This window comes from Hippocampus comes, unplaced genomic scaffold (genome assembly GCF_001891065.2).
Source record: "Hippocampus comes isolate QL1 unplaced genomic scaffold, H_comes_QL1_v1.1 scaffold149, whole genome shotgun sequence".
Lineage (NCBI taxonomy): Eukaryota > Metazoa > Chordata > Actinopteri > Syngnathiformes > Syngnathidae > Hippocampus > Hippocampus comes.
The window spans coordinates 124,618-146,265 of NW_017805235.1; the positions used below are offsets into that span (position 1 = coordinate 124,618).

The following is a 21,648-nucleotide window of genomic DNA, read 5'->3' on the forward strand; positions in this document are numbered from 1 at the left end:
GGTTGAAGGAAGAGACGAAGAGAGAGAGAGAGAGAGAGAGAGAGAGAGGTTCATATAATTGAATTAAAAAGATGCAGCGGGGCCATTTCTAAGCAGGTGGGAGTGCGAAGTGAGAAGGCGAGATATTAACTTCTAATAAAAGACAGATTAGAAAGTGGAAGGGAGGGCTGCTCCATCTACCTGCGAGTGCACGAGGCACACGGACACTGGCCCGGCACCGCTCAAGGATCCGCATGTATGCGACGACGTACGCCATTTTCTGAGGGGATGTGTGACATTTGAGGACACGCGCACACGGGCACAAACACACAAAGAGTCTGGCAGAAGGGCCTTCTCAGCCCTCATTCCAGGATCACAGTCATCAGATAATGAAGACGCAGCTCTTTGAAGGGCGGCTGCTGTTCAGACAATTCATTAACTAATTTGGCTAACAAGCTCGTTTAATGACTTTTTTTTTTTTTTTTTTTTTGGCAGCCCGTGTGAATACATTAACAAGGCTAATTCAATTAAGCGGGTGCCAGTTTTACAGCTGCGTCCTCCTCAAAGAGAGAACAATCAGACAGGTGTTTCGGGGCTACACGTTCCATTTGACTCCGATGCGTATCTCGGGAAATCCGCGTCATTTGACCCAAAACGTAATGATATGCAGATCAAGTGGCGGCGCTTTTGTTTGTGGAGTGCGAGTGCATCCGTGGGCCCCCCCGAGCACCTTGGAATACAAAGTACCACTCACTAGGCTTCGCAAGCATAGAAGCAAAGCACTATGAAACGATGACGTTGATTGGTTGAAACATTTCTACGAGTCACGGCTCCAAAAATATATTTGATACGTTGTGTAAAATGGAAGCTATCTATCGATTTCATTTCCATCTGCTTCGTTTCCTTCACGGGTCCTCGTGATCATTCAGGAAGTGGGTGAGCTGACTTTGGGCAAGTGGATAACAAATGAGTGCAACTGGGAAGTTTTTGTCTGAGTAAGGCACAGTGCACATTTGTTTTTTTGACTCGTTTTCTTGTTACATGTATTTTATTTTGTTTTCATTCCACTTCCATGTTTTTCGTAATGCTTGCCATGGATTAATCTTTGTTGTATTCTAAATAAACCCACACAGGTGCGCTCTTGAAAACAGATTTGTGGTATCGCTTCATCACACATTTCATACGGCAGATCATGTTTGTTTCCATGTGTTGTAGCCTTGGTGAAAGCTGATCTTCTAAAAATGCGCGATGCCCCATTCGTCTTGCGCGTGCGTGCAAGTTTGCTTTGGTAATGGCAGCTGTTACGGGAGCAGGTCCCTCGCCTAAAGCACTGAGGTCAGTGGTTAGCTAAACTCCCATGGAGATGATAGCGCTGATTAATTACCTCATATTTATCGCCCTCACACCTGCCCCCCCTGCCCATAAAGTTGGCCTTCGACTCGTGCCATCCCTCGTGCGCCTTCAGCTACTGCTGCATATTAAATTGGCTCTTGTTTTTAATTTCTAGCTCGCCACGGTTCCATTTATCCTCACAGCCATGACAGGGAAGAGCGGCCTACATGTAAAGGAAAAACGATCTGACTTATTGCTACTGTCATATTTTTCTTTTTCATTTGCTGCCTGTGTGTCCGACTGGATACTATACAGGTCTAGATCATTATCAGCACACGCCAGACTGAACACGGTCAAAATAAAATGCTTTTGCTGTTGTGTGAGCCAGACTGCTGCATATGGTATCCATGCTGTGTTCTATCTATGTGAATGGTGATTTTTCTTTTTTTCTTTGTACACTAACAAGTCTAAAAGCAGAGCAAAAAAAATATTTTAAACCAATTCATACAACAACAAAGACAGGGAAATGAGCTTTGTCCTCCTGCAACCAGTAGCAGCTGCAGATACGTTTTTTTGAAAAGCTTCCTTCTAACATCGACAATAACTACATGATGGCTTCTCACCCAAGAAGATGGAGAGGCAGAGAGACATTTGAATAATTGAGCCCAATGAGAGGGAAAACATACAAGGGTAGAAGGAGATGTGAGGTAAAAAGCAAATCAGCTAACTGTTGTTTTCCACACTTGTCAATCTGATGGCATTAGAGCCACTGGGCCGGTGGTAGAGTGGTTGTCTCCTAACCAAAATGTCAAAGTGTCCTTGAACTAGATAACGAAACCTCAGTTGCTTTTGATGCCGCGTCATCCGGGGGGCGAATGGAGGAAAGCCTGAAAGCGCTTCGGGTACCTTGAAAGGTTGAATGGCGCTTTTCCAAGTACATCTACCATGGACAGCTACACCAAATTGTTTTCCCGTGTCGCTGGTCGGTTGAATTGACGCAATTTTATCTCATCAATTGCCTTCACAAAATACAATCATCCAGATTTATTTTCTAAATCGATGTAGTCCACTCAAAACATTTACACGGATCCAGATGATTTTTCCGTTGTAGGTCCAAAATAATGGCGCGCAAAGCACCCCAAATGGACATGTGCATGTTTCAGGTGGAGTGGGTCTCATTACAAGGCTCCCATTCTATAATGCCAGTCGGTAAAGTATCATGAGAAAGTTGGGTTATTTCATCACAGCCACACTTGAGGACCCCTTTGCTTTTTAGACTTTCAATCAGATTTAAATACACATTAGATCAGTTGAAATCAATAATGTCCACTGCGCTTGCTTGCACACACGCACAGCCACGCACACACACACACGTATGCAAGCTTGTACTCGCATGCATGGTTGGCGTGTTCGTGCTGAAACAAGAGGATATTAGTAATGTGCGGCTTCCGTATCCAGGCTGCGCGAGGGCCGCTGATGGTCCCTATTGACGGACGCTGGCCTTAAGCCATCACTCAACTTATGGACCTTTAATTGGAGACAGCATCAAACGATAAACCAAGAAACATGCATGACTGGACAACCCGATGTTAAACCATTAATCATAGTGCAGGCAAAGACAAGCGACCAACACGTGCACAGCGACACACTTGTGGGCTGACACACGCACACACACACTGCCCTTATACCTTGCTTTTGTGTGCACATTTGAACTCGCTCACACACACACGCACACGCACTCGCACACACACCGAGCGGGGCAGAGACAAGTGTCCCAGTCACATAATTCTCATGATGGATGACCCATTTAAATTTGATTTCTGAGAAAAATGGGCTCACCAGAGATACACTTAATGCAAACACACACTCATCCATGCCACACATCCATGTGCACTTAGCATTTGAAGAAAAGCGTTCGCAGTGTAGAATTGTCTCTTCCTCTTTCCATGAAACAAATACGTCAGTGGCTGCAAAAGTTACACGATGAAATGCATTGGAGTGAAGCTCGTCTTGCCCTTTCTATACACGAGACAACCAAACTACAATGGAACCTCATTTCAACGTTCCCCATTGACGTTTTCAACCGCTATGACGTTCACATTTGAAAGTCCCGATTTCACGTAACTCATTTACGTGAAATGTGCCGATTTCGCTGACAATGAAAGGTGTTCATTGTTTCAATGTAAGCTTCTTGACGTTTTCCACAAAATAGTGAAAAGGCTTTTTTTGCAACGAACCGTGGGAAGCAAACTGCCGCCGCGACCTCGCTTTTTTTTTAACCTCCAAATCTGGCTTTTGAACAGGGGTGTGTTGACTTTTTATAGTCACGATGAGCCTGAAGAAACTGATTCAAATCGAGAACATCCGACTGCGAGTCCGATGGCTTTGCCACACGTGCGGCCATAGCAACAACGTGCTAAACATTCAATTATTCATGGCAACAATATGAGTTTTCAGACAGGATCATTACAGAGCAATTCATACAAAATGGTCTTCAATTGCTGTGAGAACAGGCTGAACTGACACGGAGTCAGCGGTGAAGAAAACGCCAATTGCAGCCTGTTCTGCCCGTCCTATTTTCCTAATCACTAAAGCAAGAACAATGATTTTCAACCCAGCCTTTGTTCCGAGGAGCAATTCATTTTTGTCAATCAAGTGATGAGGTTGTAATTGCCCCCCACTCCCCCTATTCGGCTCCAGATTAAAAAACACCCACTCCAACAGCCACTGTCCAGTGACATGTGAGACAATGTTGATATTCAGACAGATGGCGGGAAGCCTTCGAGGGATGAATCCCTCTCAAACACGGCAACAAATAAAACACACAAGAATCTGACATCAGACAGGAAGGGACCCGGCGCATTCTGGATGATGCGGTTGCTGTCTTTTGTCTATTATCTTGTGGTTGTGTTTTCACCTATTCACAAATATTTGAGCGCCTCCATCCATCACTGCCCTCTTTCAATTTTCACAAGCAAACAAGCAGGCCTGATTGCACTTTTTGGGGGCCATCATGGAAATATGACTGCACTGATTAGTTACACTGATCATGGACTGAGTAGCCAGATGCTATTTCTATGAGCAGGTGGTTACGTGTGTGTGTGTGTGTGTGTGCGCGCGTGTGTGTGTGAGTGTGTGTGTGTCCCACATGATAATTTGTCCGTTTAGGTTGCAATAGGGGCGAAACAGATAAGCAATCCACAGCTCAATCCTTCATCCTGCTCTGATTATAAATCAGTTGGAGCTCTCAGAAGCAATCAGCCAGACCAATCTGGAGCCTGCACAGACACCTTATCAATCAGAAGGGACCATCACACTGTCACCACAGGAACATGCACACACAAATACAAACGAAAAAATGATGCCGAACCCCCCACAAGACACCCGGGGAGACTTACAGGTTTGTATTTTCATACAAACCACACAGTATTTACCTTCCTTTTTAAATATCCTCGTCTCGTGACACAGGAGCACAATAATCGGAGTCATCAGGCGGGCACCGAGCGGGTACCGCGTAGGACGCATCGCTCCTAATTACAGTCCGATATTAATAACAGAGGGGAATGTTAATCTTGGGAGTAAGCGGCGAGCGGCTTAAAGGAAAATTGCAAATAAATCAGATTATTTTATAGGAAGAAGGTCCAACTGGGCGGCTGGGGTAATGAGAAACCTGCAACGAACCGCTTGTTCTCTCTTGCTGCCACTTCACACTTGACTCCATCCTGCAGCAGGATTGAAATTTAGAGAGAAAAAAGAAAAAAAAAGTGTGTTTGCGATGTATTTCTAAACGTGAAACCTCGAACGGCGCTGCACCACCAGACGCTCCTTGCCTCGCCTCCATCTCACTCTCTCACTCTCCCTTTGCAGTATTCATTTTTCACCTGCAATTTTATTTTTTCATCAGTCCGACAGCGGGGCGGCGGTGGCGGGCTGGGGGTGGGGCTCTGTTTGGGGGTTACCGCCGAGCAGATTCAATTAGGTTCTGTGATTGGGCCACTGGCATTCAGAGGGGTCAGCCAAGGGTTAAAGAATTCAGCGGCACAAACGTGATTATGGCTCTGTAGCTTTTGATCAGATGTGAGGTTTGTCACAGCAAAAAAGAAAGAAAGAAACACATGCACGGAGAAAGGAAAATGGAGAGCTCTCCTTTCTTGCACTGCATGGGACCAGGTGAGAGATTGTTGTTTGTGTTGACTGGGACCCTCCGTTGAAAGCCACTTACATGCACGTGGCAGCACGTGGGAGATATTGCTTGCGCTCGCGGGCACGGCACACGGGCAAACACGTACGGACACACACATCCACGCGCGCGCGCACACACGCACGCACGCACGCACACACACACACACACACACACACACACACACACACACCCTTGTCCGAGGAGTAGCAGAGTAATAAAGTCCACCTCTGCAGTGAAATTAAAGCTAGTCAATGACACTGTGAGCCGAGTACACACTAAATCATTTTTATACCCAGATAAAACAGCTCTGCACATGTACGCTATCCAATATCACCAAGAGACACCAAGAACCCCCTTTTAATAAATAAATATATAAAGAAAAAAAAATAACCAAATATCATATTGGATGTGTCAGATTCTTGTCGGAGCATGAGATTAATACTAAATATAGGAAATATGGTTCAATAACACCGGAAGATATTTCTATATTCAGAATGACCAGGCAGAGAGCACATTATGAGATATTGGATTGATAAACAGGCCGGGCTGTTGGGTTGTTCGCCAGGTTTAATGGAACAATAACGTTGCTCCCGGGTTAGCCGAGATTGCATTATGATTTTAATGTGTTTTACAGACATAAGCCCTTCACTGGGAGGAAATTGTGACAATAAATACGTGGCCTTGCATTTTAAAACAAAGGCGATAGCAGTCAATGAAGAAAAATAAAACGTGCCGGTCGAGAATATTGGTTGTTACAATCAAATACTTTGCACGCATATCGATGCATACTCATGCAGAGTTGGAAATGTAAGCTCAGTTATGTTCCGCTGCAATTGTTTTCAAGCAACAAAAACAACAAAAAAAAGCGATTTGGGGAAACGTAAAAATGCATCTTATTACTTTGAACTTGTGTAGCACAATTTATACATTTGAAAGAAACTCTTGAGCGCATGGTGCACCTGCAAAATCTCGGAAGAGCGACAACAAATTGGATTTCAACAATGTTTTCATTTGTAGAAATGATGGATGGTCCGACACTTCTTTTGTCCAAATACAAGGATTCACATTTTTGTACTTGACAATTTTGTCTCGCAATTGCTCTGAGAAAGGGTTGCAATTGTGACGTGACTGCCACTCTAAGCATGAATGGCGGGCGGCTGCTCCGAACAACAAGCCAGCATGAACGACCTCACCATATGGGTGAAAAATAACAATGTGGAAACAAACAAAATACGCAACGCAAAGAACAGATCGCAACTCTGTGCTTGCCAAACATTGCATAATTCACAGTCCCTTAAAAATGTCCATGTCCTTAACGAATCTCCACAAGGTGAACATAACATGGCTCCTACCCAATATGTCAGAATGAAAAAAAAAAAAAAACATTGCGGTGCATTCCTAGTAGGAACTGGACTCCATCATGACGAGCGATGTTTTCATAACATGTCATGTAAAGAAGAAACAAATTGAACACTTCTCAGTTATGAGGTGACAATAAAAACGTTTCCGATCTTTTTGCGACAACTCCTATGAAATCTGGTTTGTGATGGGATTGTATACCAAATGCTGTGGCCAGTGAGGCTCTGTCCATATTGAAAAAGAAAAAAAAAAACTTCTCAGTCCTCTCCAGAGAAGACCCATTTTGACAGTGGCCATCAATTATCAGGCATCAGAATGACATGACCTAATTGGCAGGGTTTAACGTCGGCCACCCCGGTCCCTGCTCGGCAACTCCACATTCCACACTCGAGACGGGTATTTACATGCCCCACCCCGCTGAGCGCAAACAAGCTCATTTACAAGTTCACATGCTAATGTGTGACATTTCATCCAAACTTTACACGGGGAAAAGGACACGCAACAATAGATTTTGATTCCTTTCTTGTCCGTGAATCTCATCATTTTTTTGCTTTCCATATTTATGAGTTTAAAAGACGGGACACGTTGAAGATGGGCGCGCGGGGCGCAGCAAGGGACAGGAAGGTAACTGTCTGGAAAGTAGGATGATTGGTGAGATTTGGACTCCGTGCAACGGACAAAGCATGACGCCCCCCAGATTATTTCAGGATTCGCACCAGAACTAATGTTACTCATCCGAGTTGTGTGCAGTTATTGCACTTGTGTGTTTCTCACCTCAGCGTCTTGACTAGCGGGCCAACATTATTCGGTGTGTGTGTGCGCGCGTGCGTATTTTCATACCTAACCGGAGGGAAAAACCCAAAAGAAAATGAATATTCCTTCCTGCTGATTGAATGTCTCAATGTGCGGCTAATTTATCGGAGAAGCGTTTCAACAGCTGGCAACCGTCGTCGACTGTATCATTAATCAAGTAGCACAGCTTGTCAACGTTAAATCAATTAGGAAAAGGGAATTTCATATGCTGGTCAAAACCACAAAAAGGATGTTGAGTCAATCAAGTTGGCCCGAGACTTCACAGAGCAATAGCTTGGGCTTGATTATTATGTGGAATGGATGAAATGTGGGGCAAAGTGTTTCGCGCATGTGTGTGTGTGTGTGTGTGTATACGCGCGCGCTGTCTTGCCGTTCAGGGGATTCATTTAGAATATTAGAAGACGTTGGCAGCGCGGAGTCATTTTATTTTGTGTCTTATCTTCTCTGCAAGCTAATTTTAAACCCTCTCCCAGGAAAGAGTGAAAAGATAAGATCAAAATCGATTGACCCCAATGGGGAAATGGGTGCGTGTGATGCTGGATGAGGCCTGCTGATGAATTTTCATGCCACACTCTCTGGCCAACAAGTGGCGCCGGACAGCAGCTAATTAAGTGGAAAGAAAAGAGGGCCGCACGACAACTCGGTGGATTTCCTAGTGTGCCGTTCCCTCGCAAAGAAGAATCTCTTCTTTCTGCTGATGCGCTGAGAGCTACGAACTTTGTTGCTGGACCTGCTTCCTGCTGAGCTCCAACTGCGTGAAAAATCAACACAATGCATTTTCGGAGCGGGACGCTGCTAAGAGCTAAAAATAAAACTTTGGGCACAGATATCAGGACTGATTTTCATTCATAAGGTTTTAATACTGCTTCCGGGAAACAAACAATCATTTAAATGTCAAAAATAAAATAATTTACCTGCATAAGAAAGCAATACAGAGCATGCAAAATCAAATGTAATTATATCAGGGAAAGAAAGAAGCACTCAAGGCATGCCAGTTACAAACTGATATGACCTGCGATATTCCTGAAAACGTCGAGAAAAAGTCCACTTGCCAGTGTTAAAGAGAGTGGAACAAATATGTCATCAATGTGTGTCGTGATACAGATTGAAGCCAAAATGCAATTCATCTTTGGTCTACGCTGTCAAGCAGAAGGTGCGTGAGCCTCCCCGCACCTGCGGGGGGTTAATTGAGCAAAAATAAACTGACACAAATGGGCATCGGAGGTGGATTTTTGGGATTAGTGATCAGAAAAGCAGGTTCCCTCAAACTGGCCCGCACACGCGCACGCAGATCGACCGGGACAGGCCATGGATGAGAACAGCCCATCCGATCTGCGGCCCGTTCATTCATTAGAGCCGTGCTCGCCCTATTGATTTCAGCTTAAGTAATGAGAAAGCTTATCCAAAAATCTTTAGCATTTGGGCTCCAACTTAAGGGAATCGATGGGGCCATTTCCCATTTGGAGCGGCACATGCGCAGGGATTTTATGGACGGTGAACGGGACAAATCCCGAAGCTGATAAATCAATGGGCCCCTTTGTCGATTTTGCACACTGGCAGTCATGGGGACGCAGATGCGCGTGCCTGATAAATAATTGGCATTTTTGAAGCAATTAAAGTGAGCTGTAAACACATGAAGGCCAATCAATTGGTCAGAGGGGTCCATTATCATGGCTTTAACACTGATTTAGAAGGGGCTTCGAGGGAGTCGCGGCTTTCAAAGAAGCAATGGTCACTTATGCAGATCGGCCGGCGCTAGAGGAGACTGCCTTGGATTAGCCGGGCTGTTTATACGTTACAATTATTTTGTACAGCCTGAAAATACGATCCATTTTTAGCGATAACTTTGCACACGCAGATTCACACTCATTAAAAAAATAATCATAAATGTAGATATATAATTTTTATTTTTTTTTAACAGGTTTGCAGATAAGTAAGAGATGTGAGAGAGAGCAGGCGAGCATCTCTGAGACCATGAATAGTCCAAACGTACTGATTTTGGTCCAAATCATGGAACCGTTTGGTTCGGAAGCACTACAGAATAAGGAAATAATCAATAAACTGCATTTTGTGGCATTATTTATTCATTTACTTTCTAATGCTTATCTTGTTCGGGTTGACTTTTGTATAGGTTGCCAGTCAATCGCCGCGCTGGTTGGAATATTTCTAAGGTCCATTAGTCGCGCGTCTTGAGAGCAAAAAGGGATCTTTTTTCTCGCCCCTTAGATACGCCACACATTTTGAACCCACTTTTGTGTTTGAAGTCTTCAAAATGGCATGAGAGATTCCCTGAGTAATTCATATTTGTAAAGCGGTGCGCATCTTGGTGAAGTGAGGTGAGGATGGGGGAGGGGATGTCTGGTGGACGTCTCCATTTTAGCCAGCCAGACAGGCTTGTTAGCGGGGATAAAACCGAATCTACATCTGTGCTGGCTGCTTCCACTTTGCCAAAGGTGAGCCATGTGCGCTCGCCGAGCTAACCCACAGACAGCATTTCCCGGAGGTAATTGGTTCGACATTGATATTCATTTGATTCTGCTTTCAGCATCTATGAGGGGCCTCTCGACATTGACGCTCTGAGCGGATTTCCGCCACAACACGTTCACTGTGATTCAAACATATTCAGATAGAAATACTCAAATTCACCGCTAGAAGGCCCGTAACCATTTTACCGCATGACCATTGTCTCGGCTTTCTCTCGTTTTGGATCGTTTAATGTGCCCTGTTCTTTCAACCCAATCTTTCCGTCCGCTTAGTCCGGCGAGAGTGCGCGCGTGCGCGTGCGTGCGCACGCCTTCCCGAAGCATGACATTTCAATTGTGCATCCAATCAAATTGGCAGCGACTCAGTGAGAAGTGGTGGGGAGTGATGAGAGGTGGTGCAGGCGTGTTGGGAGGGTTGCCGACCTACCGTTGCCATGGTGAACTCTATTCTGACAGACACCAAGGTCACGACTGCTAACCTGACAATTTGCATCACTTCTGGATAGCATTCACTCACTGTACATGGAGTTTTGTGGGCCTTTCTTATGCTTAGTTTATTTCCAGATTACATTTTATAGATTTTTAAAATTTTTTTTTTTTGGGGTGATCAGGGTAAAGAAAAACGGGCTTCACTCATTTCTTGTTAAACAACGTGCAGTGGCACGAGGAAGAGCACATAAAATGTGTGGGTGTGGACTTCGGGGGCATATTTTTAGATTTGAATTCCGAGGTGCTTAGAATTGCCTATTGATTGTGTCTCACCATTACAGATTCACTTGTGCAAACGCATTGTCTTCATTGGGCCCGCATGCCCTTGTTGATATTTGCAAGTGACGAGTTGTGCTATAATGAGATGTGAGAGACTCGGGCCATGATTACGTGTGCCGCCAGTTGCTCGAGAACACAATCTGTTTTTAGTCGTAATAATTCAACACGCGGCCATTGTGCCAGAATGGGGGCTCGCAGGGCTGGCGTGATAAAATATTGAGGGGCGAGCGAGGCAGCCGCAGATGCTAGCTGTCATGTGTGAGCGAACGAATGTTATGACAAGCGTGTTTAAACATTCATGCGGGGAGGAGAGTTTAGCAGGGCTTTTCATTAACACCGATGTGTCTTCATCTCCCCGGTGCAGACTCTGCTGGCGGAAGGCGTGACAACAGAAGGGAGATGTCGACATGGTGAGAGATTCCTGTCCCAGACAACGGGGTTGTTGTACTCGGGTCAGTATTTGCCTCCTAATTGGTCTCGGACTCGGACTGGAAAGAGGATCATTCCTCAAGAAAAAAAAACACAACTATGATAACAGCCGTGCTTCACCTGGACAGTAGATGAGCCGCTTCATCATGTACGGAGAGGTCGCTTCTGCAGTTTACTCTGTATCATGCAACACATCGCATCATTTTCCATCAGACTATTTCGACAAAATATCTTGTAATGGGCTTTAAAAAAATAAAAAGTGCATTTGCAGATTTTCGGCTCTTGGTTGGTTGGTTTCGAGTTTTCAATTTAAATTCGCCGATGTACATTGGCGAGACAGCGACAGCGTCCAAACCGGGAGGAAACCGGCGTTAAGGTGAACAATGTCCATAAAAGTCTGCTGAACTGCAATACTCTTGAGTCACGTCTGCTGGAATTAAAAGAATCAGGCACGCCCAGCACTCTGGCACAGCAACATCATCATTTCAGAATTGTGGCGTGTTATTATGGAGATGCCATACGCTTTTGAGCTCATCATATAGAGTGCAAAATCAATAGCGTTGCTGATCATCTCATGAAGTCGAATCAAGGCAAAAGGAGGAGAAGGGAAGCATCAAGTGGGCTCGGCGTAAGTGGCTTTGACTTGCAAAAGTGTGTTTGCATTACATGAGCATTAGTTAATGTCATCAATGGCTTAAAACGCCGCAAGGTGCATTAAAAATATGCACGCTCATCTGTTTTACCTACACCTTGATGCAAACATTTTGAATTAATCTCGTTTTCACCGGTGGAGCAATTCCATTTTGATATTCAAATTCGGTGCCTTATGGGCGCGCCGGCGCGTGTCAGTCCGACACGGATCTAATCAGCCTTTTATCGGTCGATAAGCCAAGGACACTGAAGAGACGACTCAGCTGATGCGAGCATGAGCCGACATGAGCCTGCCGCACCCGTGGAAGGCCCGTCGGTCCGTGCACACTACTCGAGTCTCCTCACCATACAATGCAAGCTTTGGCCAGTACGAGGCACCGCTGACAACTGAAATGACAACACGGCGGAAGGTTTCGAGAACATCCAAAATCCACCCTGTGTTGTACATACAGTCATGAGAGCGGATTGGGTCGTTTTCTGTGGCATTGAGACAAAGCTGCTTTACTTTAGAACAAGAACAATTTTTTTTATTTTTCTATTCTAAGTCACAAGAGAAACGATGTTGTAGTTTCAGCTATGAGTCAACCCTAAATTCACTCTCGGGGGTTGTTCATTGCCTTGCTTCAAATGGTGCGAAATCAAAGACGCTCTAGTCAGAAATAGAGTCAAACAATCGGCGTGGGGGTAAAAGAAAGACGGCTGTATTCTGGCCATTCCATTCCCACCCGCTGTCTCTGAAGACAGCGGGTCCTGCTGTTGGGTTATTCGCTGCTGGCAACACATTCACTGCCCCAAAAGGTGAAAGCCCAGAACACCAAATACGCCAAAATAAAAGGCAGGCGGAAGAGAGGCATTTCATGAGTCATAAAAGATCATCGAAGCGGAGCGAGATGTTGTATGGCTTCTATCATTTTGCGTAACCTGATTACAATCCATATTAAGGCAACTATAGGACGGGGCTGATGCCAAGCAGGCGCTACATAAGTGCTTCGGTCAAGGCAAGTGAAACAGCCTTAATGGGCTTTCCTTAAATTGCCATTTCGCTTGTGACTGCCGTTTGACTTCGACTGCCGGAGAAATCGGAATACAGGGCGCATTTGAATCGCTTTAGGTACCATCTGCACTAATCTTACCCTATGGGCAAATATCAACGCGTATACCTTCTGCGTGACCAAAAAGCTACTTTTGTGTTCCCCGAGGTGCAGGTTACGCACTTCATTAAGCAAGACCTGGATCATCCATTTTGGGTTGTTTCAACATGAAAATCAAAGAGTGCGGTCACTGCCTTTGTGGTGCCTGTTGTCATGAGAGCTATAGTTCATCTTCAAATGAGATCTTCAGTCGGGGCTGCGAGAACGTCGTTTCCTCTGGAATGTGAGGCATCGTTGCCCCGAAAACACGATCAAACCCAGGAGGGCAGCTTTAGCGTAGCATGTCTGCGGTATTTGCGTGACACAGCGCGACGCGGTGCCAGCACGTAGTCCACTTTAGCCTTATTATGCGACTTGCATTTTTCATGCAATTTCCCATCAATTAGACATTCCATTATTTTAAAACACCTCGGTCGGGTGCAGGTTGGAGCAAATTGGGAGATTTCAAGGCAGCGCACAAACTTGGCTACTTCCTGTTCTCGCTGCCTTTCATCGGTGTAACAAAGAGCGTCTTGTGCTATGCCCCCCCCCCCTCTCCTGACGATTTATTATAGACGCCCAAGAAGCTGCGGTCAGGTTCAAAGACAATTTACATTCTCTCCCCTTCAGTCGCCCAGTCATTTACCAGTCCTTTTTTTTTTCCCTCTCCGCTTGGCTCGTATTCATTTTCTCCCTCGCTCCCTCCCAACTTTGTCCCTCTCCAAGACTCCTCTAAACACTGTCTCTTCCACATGGCCCACATAATGAGTGGTGAAGCTAAACGAGAGGAAACACGGCTCACTATTAGGAGGGGAGCGCGGGCTGAAGGTTTTAAATAAACAGAGAGAACTTGAGGCCAAATTGTACTTCCAAAGACGTGAACTAATGGAACAGGCAGAGACGCGCACTGAAAAAATACACACTCCGTTTAATCTACCATAAAACTTGTAAAAATACACACGTCCGTGTGGATCCGGCTGCAAAGGACTGGCAGCGGGGCAGACGTGTGCATGCATCCTCCTATTCATTATTTCTTTTGAGTGTGGAAAGCCTATTAGGATGCCTTGGAAAACAGAACAATAAAGACATGAGGCGGGGAGGGGGAATAAATAAATAAAAGCATGTCTGTCAATGAACGCTAATTGGGCAAATGTGTTTTCTTAAGTGACTCGGATATGCTCTCAGGCACACCCACATAAAACCACTTCATGAGGTTAATTGGCTTAGCTAGGCTCATTAGCATAACTAATTAGGATCGTTGTGAAAAGATAAGTATTGTTTATTCAATTTGTGCACCGAGATGAAGCCCTGCGTTGAGCCCTTTCATCGTGCCTGCGCGCTCAAACGAAAAGGAGGCGGCGCTAAGTAAGCCTGAAGTGGGACCTGTGGGTGTCTTGGCGTGTTCAACGTCATTGTTTATCTTTTCAACGTACACAGATGCTCGCCATCAGGTGCCGGATGCCCCGCTGAGCCCACCAAAGCCAACGCGCGCGCACACACGCACACACACGTACAAGTGTTTGGCTCTCACAGCTGAAGCTCTCAAATCCCCCATCATCATCATCATCATCATCATCATTAGCCGTCTATTTAGCATAATTAGCGCTGTCAGCCAGATGAGCGGCAGTGCCAGTCGCAACATCGCGCCTGTCACCCTTTTCTTGCACCTTTCCGAGCTGTTTAAGAGGTTTGCGCCAGGTCGCTTGCATGTTTCCACTGATTGCTGGCTGATACAGCAGAAATTAATGATGCATTCTGATGCAACGTGGGCAAAAAAACATCCGTGGGGTGATTTCGTTTTCTTTTTTTTGAAAGACAACTCGCTGCCTTTTGTTTCTGATGCTTAACATACCCTTCAAGGCAAGAGTGGGGGTAAAAAGAAAAAAAAAACAACAACAAAACAAGCAAATCCACAGCCCTCCTCCGGTGTTCAGCTCACAAACAAACTTAAGCAGAGAGGGAGAAATGAAAGCGAGGGAAGGAGATGGAGAGAGAGCGTTACATTTACTGAAATTAAACATTTTCTCATCAGCCGGAGGGCGCAGCAGGCCCACTAATGTATTATTCATTCCCACTTCACAAAGGAACATTAATCAATTATGAAGATATGAGGATCTTAAAGTATAGAGGAGAGATGAAGAGCGGCCCGTTCTTATTAATATGCGGCCGCAATCCTGCACCCCTACTCGCCCCCACCCCGGCTCCTGAGCTCCTCAAATCAATATTTTGCAGATTAATTTGAAGCGGTTGTGGCGAGATGGCGGATGGAAGTAAAGGGGGGTGGGGGGGGGTGTCTGAGGTCTGAATTAAGGTGAAGTGTTTTGCTGTTTTTTTTTTTCCAACCCTCACGCGTGTATGTCAGCAATGTAGATATACTGTTTTTTTTTCTTTGACGATTAAAAAGACAAAATGACATAATTGAATTGTCAGAAATAAAGAAAGTCAACATAAAGCTGGGTGGAGACTGAAGGGGGGGGCAGGGAAATAACAGCACAATGATGATGCAGCAAGAATGCAAGTTGGAGCAATTTGAATCCATTTGAAATTTGGAAAACCGTGTTGGTCTTGAATTAGTTCAAATGATCTCCGCTGGGTTTTACGATGGAGTTACTCACTTTCATCCTGCAAGTCAATTAAAATGAGGAGACGCTGAGGAGAATTCCCGTTCGCATTCGCAGCCTCGTTTACACAGTGTCATCCATTTTGGCTGCGGCTCTATTTACTGAATGAACATGTTCACCTGCGCACTCCAAAGAGCAGCTCTCACAGCCCACTTTTTGCCCTCCTCCTCTACTCGAACTCCCTTTGTTTGGCTTCTCTCGTCGCCTTTCAGAAATTCTTTTAAGGTCCATTGACCCGGCCCTTTTTGCTCGTTTCATCTGTGTTACGCTTACAGACAGAAAATAAATGATGAGAGAGGTATTTTGCAAGTCACTGAAAACACCAAGACACCGACTGGAGATTTCAAGGGACTTGCCGCAGACCTGCGTTTCTTCCCACCTGAGCATGCGTGTCGACATAAGTCAACCTGGGAAGCATTTGTTGAACTACCGGTACATTGAAGAGAAGTTCTAGCATGCGGTTCCGCAACCCAGTCATTCGCTCAGGCACAAAGGGGTAAACAAACAACATCAAGAAGCAATTAGATTGGGGTCACCGGAAACGGTCACTTGAGCGTGGCAATCAGCCTGGGGAAAAAAAAAATGTCATGATACAAAGACAACTTGGATGCTTGTCTTGAATTGTAAAGGACATGGGTCGGACATCATATTTTGGTTCACTATCCACTAAATGAAAGTAGTGTCAATAATATGGTGATGAAAGCGAGCCAGTGAGTATTTCCATGTGCCTGAACCAAAAGCCACAGAAGACAATAAAAACAGCGGTGGGTTGAATTGAGCAACACCCAGCTTACCACCGCCATGTTTGTTACCCGCAGCTCGGGGATACGCGGGTAATTCATCACACGAGCCTCAACCTCTTGTTAAAGATGCCTGCGCATGGAATAGGATGAGAGAGTTACGGTACCTCTTCATTTTGCAAAGTCTTTCCCCTCGACTCACAGGCCACCTCCGACGCTGTATGCTGGGGTTGTGTGCAGGGTATTGGATCCTCTGGATCGCAAGTGTTCTGGATCACACAACCGGAGCTGTAAGAAAATAAACATGTGAGTTGTCCACTTTATTATTATTTTTTTTTTTAAGATGAGGTATGTATCACTGAGTACAATTCCATTGCAAGACTATTTTCTAGAATCAGTGGAGGAAAAAAATGTATGGAATATGTATTATTATACATGTATTATGTATAATATGTATTAAATACATATCATGCAGCCGGAATTGAACCCCGCACCTCTGTGCGGTGAGGCCTACGCGCTCAACAGTCGACCACCGGGCCGCCCTAAATATAAACGATCAAAATAACAGTCAGGACGTCTGAAAACACGACTGAAATGTTGCGTGTGGTTCCAATATGATTCACAAGATGCAAAAAGATGTTAAAAGTCACACCAAACGATGGCAACTGAATCAGATTGTTGTGTGTGCGTGCGTGTGTGTGTGTTTGTGTGTGTGTGTGTCCCAACTGTAAAAATATGCTAACTCTGCCCAGAAAACTCCTTAAGTCACCAGTGACAGCTGTCACATACCCGAGGTGGCAAAGGAGAGGAAAAAAAAAAAAAACATCACACAGTTCACAAACACGCAGGCATAAAGGCACAATCTCATGCGCTCTCTCCCTTGCTTTCTCTCTCTCTCTCTCACACACACACACACACACACACACACACACACACACACACACACACACACACACACATTTTGATATTTACTAGCCTGTTCAGATGAAACTTTGCGCAGATTAAACATGTTAAAACTCACATTTGATCAAGCGTGTCGGCACGTTGGTGCCAAGCAGCGAGGGAAAGGCGGCGTTTGACAAAAAAAAAAAAAAAAAAAAAGTGTGGATAGAGAGCATCGAGAGTTAAATCTTTCACTTCGGCAAAACAAACTTTTCAGTCAAATGGCGTGAAAGCCAAAGATGACTTTAGATTAGAGCCTGCTTCTGTTTCAAGCAAAAGAACGTGTCTCGCTATCATTTTCTATCAGACGATCACAATAAAGTGCACTCGTTTTGAGTGATAACTTTGCACAGCGTTTTATTCAAAAACAATATACACAAACCAAAAAAAGAAAAACAAGACGTACACAAATCCTGTGTTCAAGTGAACAACAAGAGGTGAGATGAATTGTGCTGGCGGGAAAAAAAAAGCACTTGCAATTTTAATAGATTTGTACGTGAACATTGAGGAATATAGCAAGAAAATGCATTCATTTTATTTTTTTATTTTCTACCCCCGACAGTTTTATGGAGACAAATGATACAGTATATGTGCTTGATTTGGTGTTTAACCATCGTACAGGCTGACGCGAGTCAAGGAAATGGATTTAACTTTTTTTTTTTTCTCAAGCTAGATGAAGCACATGCAATGCTATTCGATATTTGCTGCCTTTTTCCGAATGTAAACACAGCAATAACAATGTGAGTTTGTTTGACGACTGGGAGCGACCAAAGACGTACTTTGAAAAGATATTTCTAGTTTTGATTACAATTCCGCAATATGCAATTTTGAACCATTTGGTTCAGCACACCAGAAAGAGAGAGTTGGCCTAAAAAAAAAAATGGAGTTTTGAAACTCTTCTTAAGTAGCGACGCATACACCACGTCATCGCTCGAATGCAAGAAGGTCATCAGGTCGACTGATGCCACAGCTGCTGTGATCATTCCAGTGTGTGAGTTTCTGCGCGCTTCCTAATTATGAGGCTGTATGTCTACTGTTAAGTAGCTGTGCATTAAAAAAAAAAACAACAACAACAACAAAAAAACGCTACAATATGCTGACAGATGAAAGGGGGATTCCCACTTGGAGTCCTAAGTGTCATGATGATTATTGTGTGACAGAGAAGAGGGCAAGCACCAGTGCATCCGTGTGCTTGTGTGTGTGTGTGTGTGTGTGTGTGTGTGTGTGTGTGTGTGTGTGTGTGTGTGTATTTTATTCAAGCACGCTCTCAATTTCTCAACCCGTCACTCGGGCCCATTAGGCAAAAGCTAACAAAATTTGTCATGAATATGCAGTAATAACATGCAAATTGCTCCTCCCTGCCCTTGCCCCTGATGCGAGTGTGCGCAAGCTGTGGGTGCGTGTGTGCGCATTTGCCCTCGGGGCTGTAGACGTTTGGCTTTGTAAGCCTAATTCTTTCTACGCCATTACAGCGACAGGGCATCATTCAGAAGAACAGAAACATTCAAATGCGTACGCCATGTGCACGAGCGCGCCCACAAATGCAGACGCAAAATGGCGCCTTTCGCTCCTCGCTTCACATTTAAAGGTTAATGTACAACAGGTTATTCTTTTATGTGTGCCACGGGTCTCTCCCGCACACTCTATTGGCACACAAACACGCACCAACACGTCGATGGTCTGTTGCCTCCTCCTCCCGAGGGTGATGTTTGACACAGCTTGGGTGCTGCCACAGCAATTAACCCCCTTGTTAATGAGAGGAGCGCTGTCGAGCAGCCAGATGGCACTGGCTGGCACGCTGCCACACACGCACACACACACACGGAAATAAACGGCAAATGGACAGACACCTCCTCACACAGCGAAGCTTTGCAGATTCACCGGTGCTCCCTCTCTCTGTCTTTGGTGGCTGGCCACCTTTCTACATGAAGTTTTCAGCCTCCCTTCTTCCCTGGCAGCTGTTTATGCATGACGCATGGCGGCACGTCGCAACTAACCGGCTGGGCAAACAGCAGGCTAGGAGATGCCAAGAGTCGAATCACGAAGGGGGGGAATCTCTTGAGAAGCGTGCGCGAAAGCCGTCATGATTGATTGACGTCGTCATTAGAGCGGCTGTAGCACAGGCTAGGTCAGCTGTAACGTTCTGGATATGATCCGATTATTAGTTATGAGATCATGCAATGGGGAGAGTGGTAATATCCTGCTCGTGGCGCAGGCACGGGTCCCCGCGCAGGCCTACCACGGGGCCGGGTATTGATCAGTTAGCTTGAGCTAATAGGGGGAAGAGGAGCCTGACCTGGGAAAGTCAATACGGAGAAAAAGAGACACTTCCGCGTCGTGTCCTGACAGAGAGGTGCGTGGCAGCGACGGGGAGCGAGCCAAAGTCGAAAAAAATGGCAAGAGCCAACTGATCTGGAGTTTGAAAACGATAACAGTTGCACCAATGGCAGGGGGTAAAACCACCCGTGAATGTGGCTACCTTTACTTGGTGAGATGAGGAATTTAAGCAAAGCTTTTTTTTTTCTCCCTCTAACTAACTTTCCAACACTTTTACGGATAAGAAAAACGGCACTCAAGATAACTGCAAAAACTCTCCGGGAGATTTTATAAAGAAGAAAAAAAAAATGACACTTACTCGCACATCAATACATTGATAGATCAGCCTGTGTGTGTGTGTGTGTGTGTGTGTGTGTGTGTGTGTTCTGTACACTATCTGAATGCAAAGTATAAATATAAAAATAAACAAAAAAAAAAAAAAAGGAGAGGAGGAACGGAAGCGCAGATAAAAGACTGAGGATTTCACCACATAGCCGTGCACGCAAGTACACACACCTGGCTGAGTGATGCCACCCTAGAGGGTGGCTTCAATCTGATGTATTTAATGTTGACGCTGGTGGCAAGAAACACACGCGCAAGCGCGTGCGCACACACAAAACTCACCCGCTGTTTCAAACTGCCTGTCATTTCATTTCATGAGGCCTGATTTACTCATTTCATTTATTTTAGTATGACTATATGTGCAGCCGTTTAAAGCACTCAGGGTGGAAGGTAAATCCCCCCCTCCCCGCCCTGAGCTCACTGACTGCAGAGCCATTCTGCCCCTCAGTTCAAATCATGGCGAAAATGCCCCAAACTCCATGTGCGCCCGCAGCCCCGATTTGGATGGGAGCTTTAATTGCCGTCAAGCTATTGCTCACTCTCTCGGTGTCACGGGATACAGTCTGTTCTTCATTTTTCAGATGGCTTCCGCTGGTGGCACAAGATGGCGGATGCCGTGTTCCTTTTTACACAATGACATTAAAGCAGCCTTCACGTTCTGGATTTTCTCCTAAGATGCGCAAAAGCCTTTGAGTTTGGCTTCTGAACGTCATAAAAACAAAGGCACGGTAATGCAAAGGGATCATCGCGCTGCAATGTTGCATTCGCTCTCTATAACTACAACTGGTCACTGTCGTGGATTCATGGCAAGTAAATACAAAGAAAAAAAATGTCAAGTTGTGTTCATCTATATCTCAAATCCGAAGGGATCGAGATTGCAATGGTGAAAAGTTATTGTCGCCGTCTTGTCTTGTTTCGTGTGAAACTTAATAAAATAACCCTCTCAAAGCGGGGGCGGCTAAAACATAGGCCTGGCAAGTCTTTAAGGGTTCTGCAGCACTGGGTGCTGGTAGGAAATATCATTGAGGGATTTACATATTGCCATGGGGAGGAGTTGCTGATGCGCTTATCTGCTGTGGAGCTCAGGCTCCCTGAGGAGGAGCAGCCCAGTCCCTGAGGCCAACTTTCCCTGCCCCCCCTCTGTCAAAGCATGGGGAGATTTGTGTTTGTGTGCATGTAGGTACGTGGTTGATCATCAAAGTTAACACCGGCGTCTGTTTTGAAAGTTAAGGAAGATACATACTTTTGGGCCGGTCCAACAAAGCGAGAAGTCGTCAGCTCGACGTCGGACATCTGTGCAAAAACAACAGGGTTCACATTGTCACTTCGCTGACTGAGAGGTCATTTTGGAAGAAAGTAAAAAAAGATATACATGAAACAACATTACAATGGCACCCCTGTGCTTCTGTGAAATGTAACACTTTTCCCAAGAAATTATCACTATGACAGTTTTTCCCGTGTTTATTTATTTAGTTTGCATTGCAGCAACACAAAGAAACAGAAGGAAAATCTGCTCATTCCACACACAAGTCCCCAAATGGACTGGGGGGTGGGGGGCGG

General features: G+C 45.1%; 1 protein-coding gene across 1 annotated transcript in view; it reads right to left on the reverse strand.

The window, feature by feature from the left end:
* LOC109515582 (GRIP1-associated protein 1-like) overlaps positions 1-21,648 on the reverse strand; it is a 49,722-nt gene that overhangs the window by 18,435 nt on the left and 9,639 nt on the right. Inside the window, exons 2-3 of the mRNA XM_019869454.1 lie at positions 21,332-21,381; positions 16,656-16,776 (exon numbers count right to left, since the gene is read on the reverse strand). Of these exons, the coding sequence (XP_019725013.1) occupies positions 16,656-16,776; positions 21,332-21,381 (171 nt within the window). The remainder of the gene's footprint in view (positions 1-16,655; positions 16,777-21,331; positions 21,382-21,648) is intronic.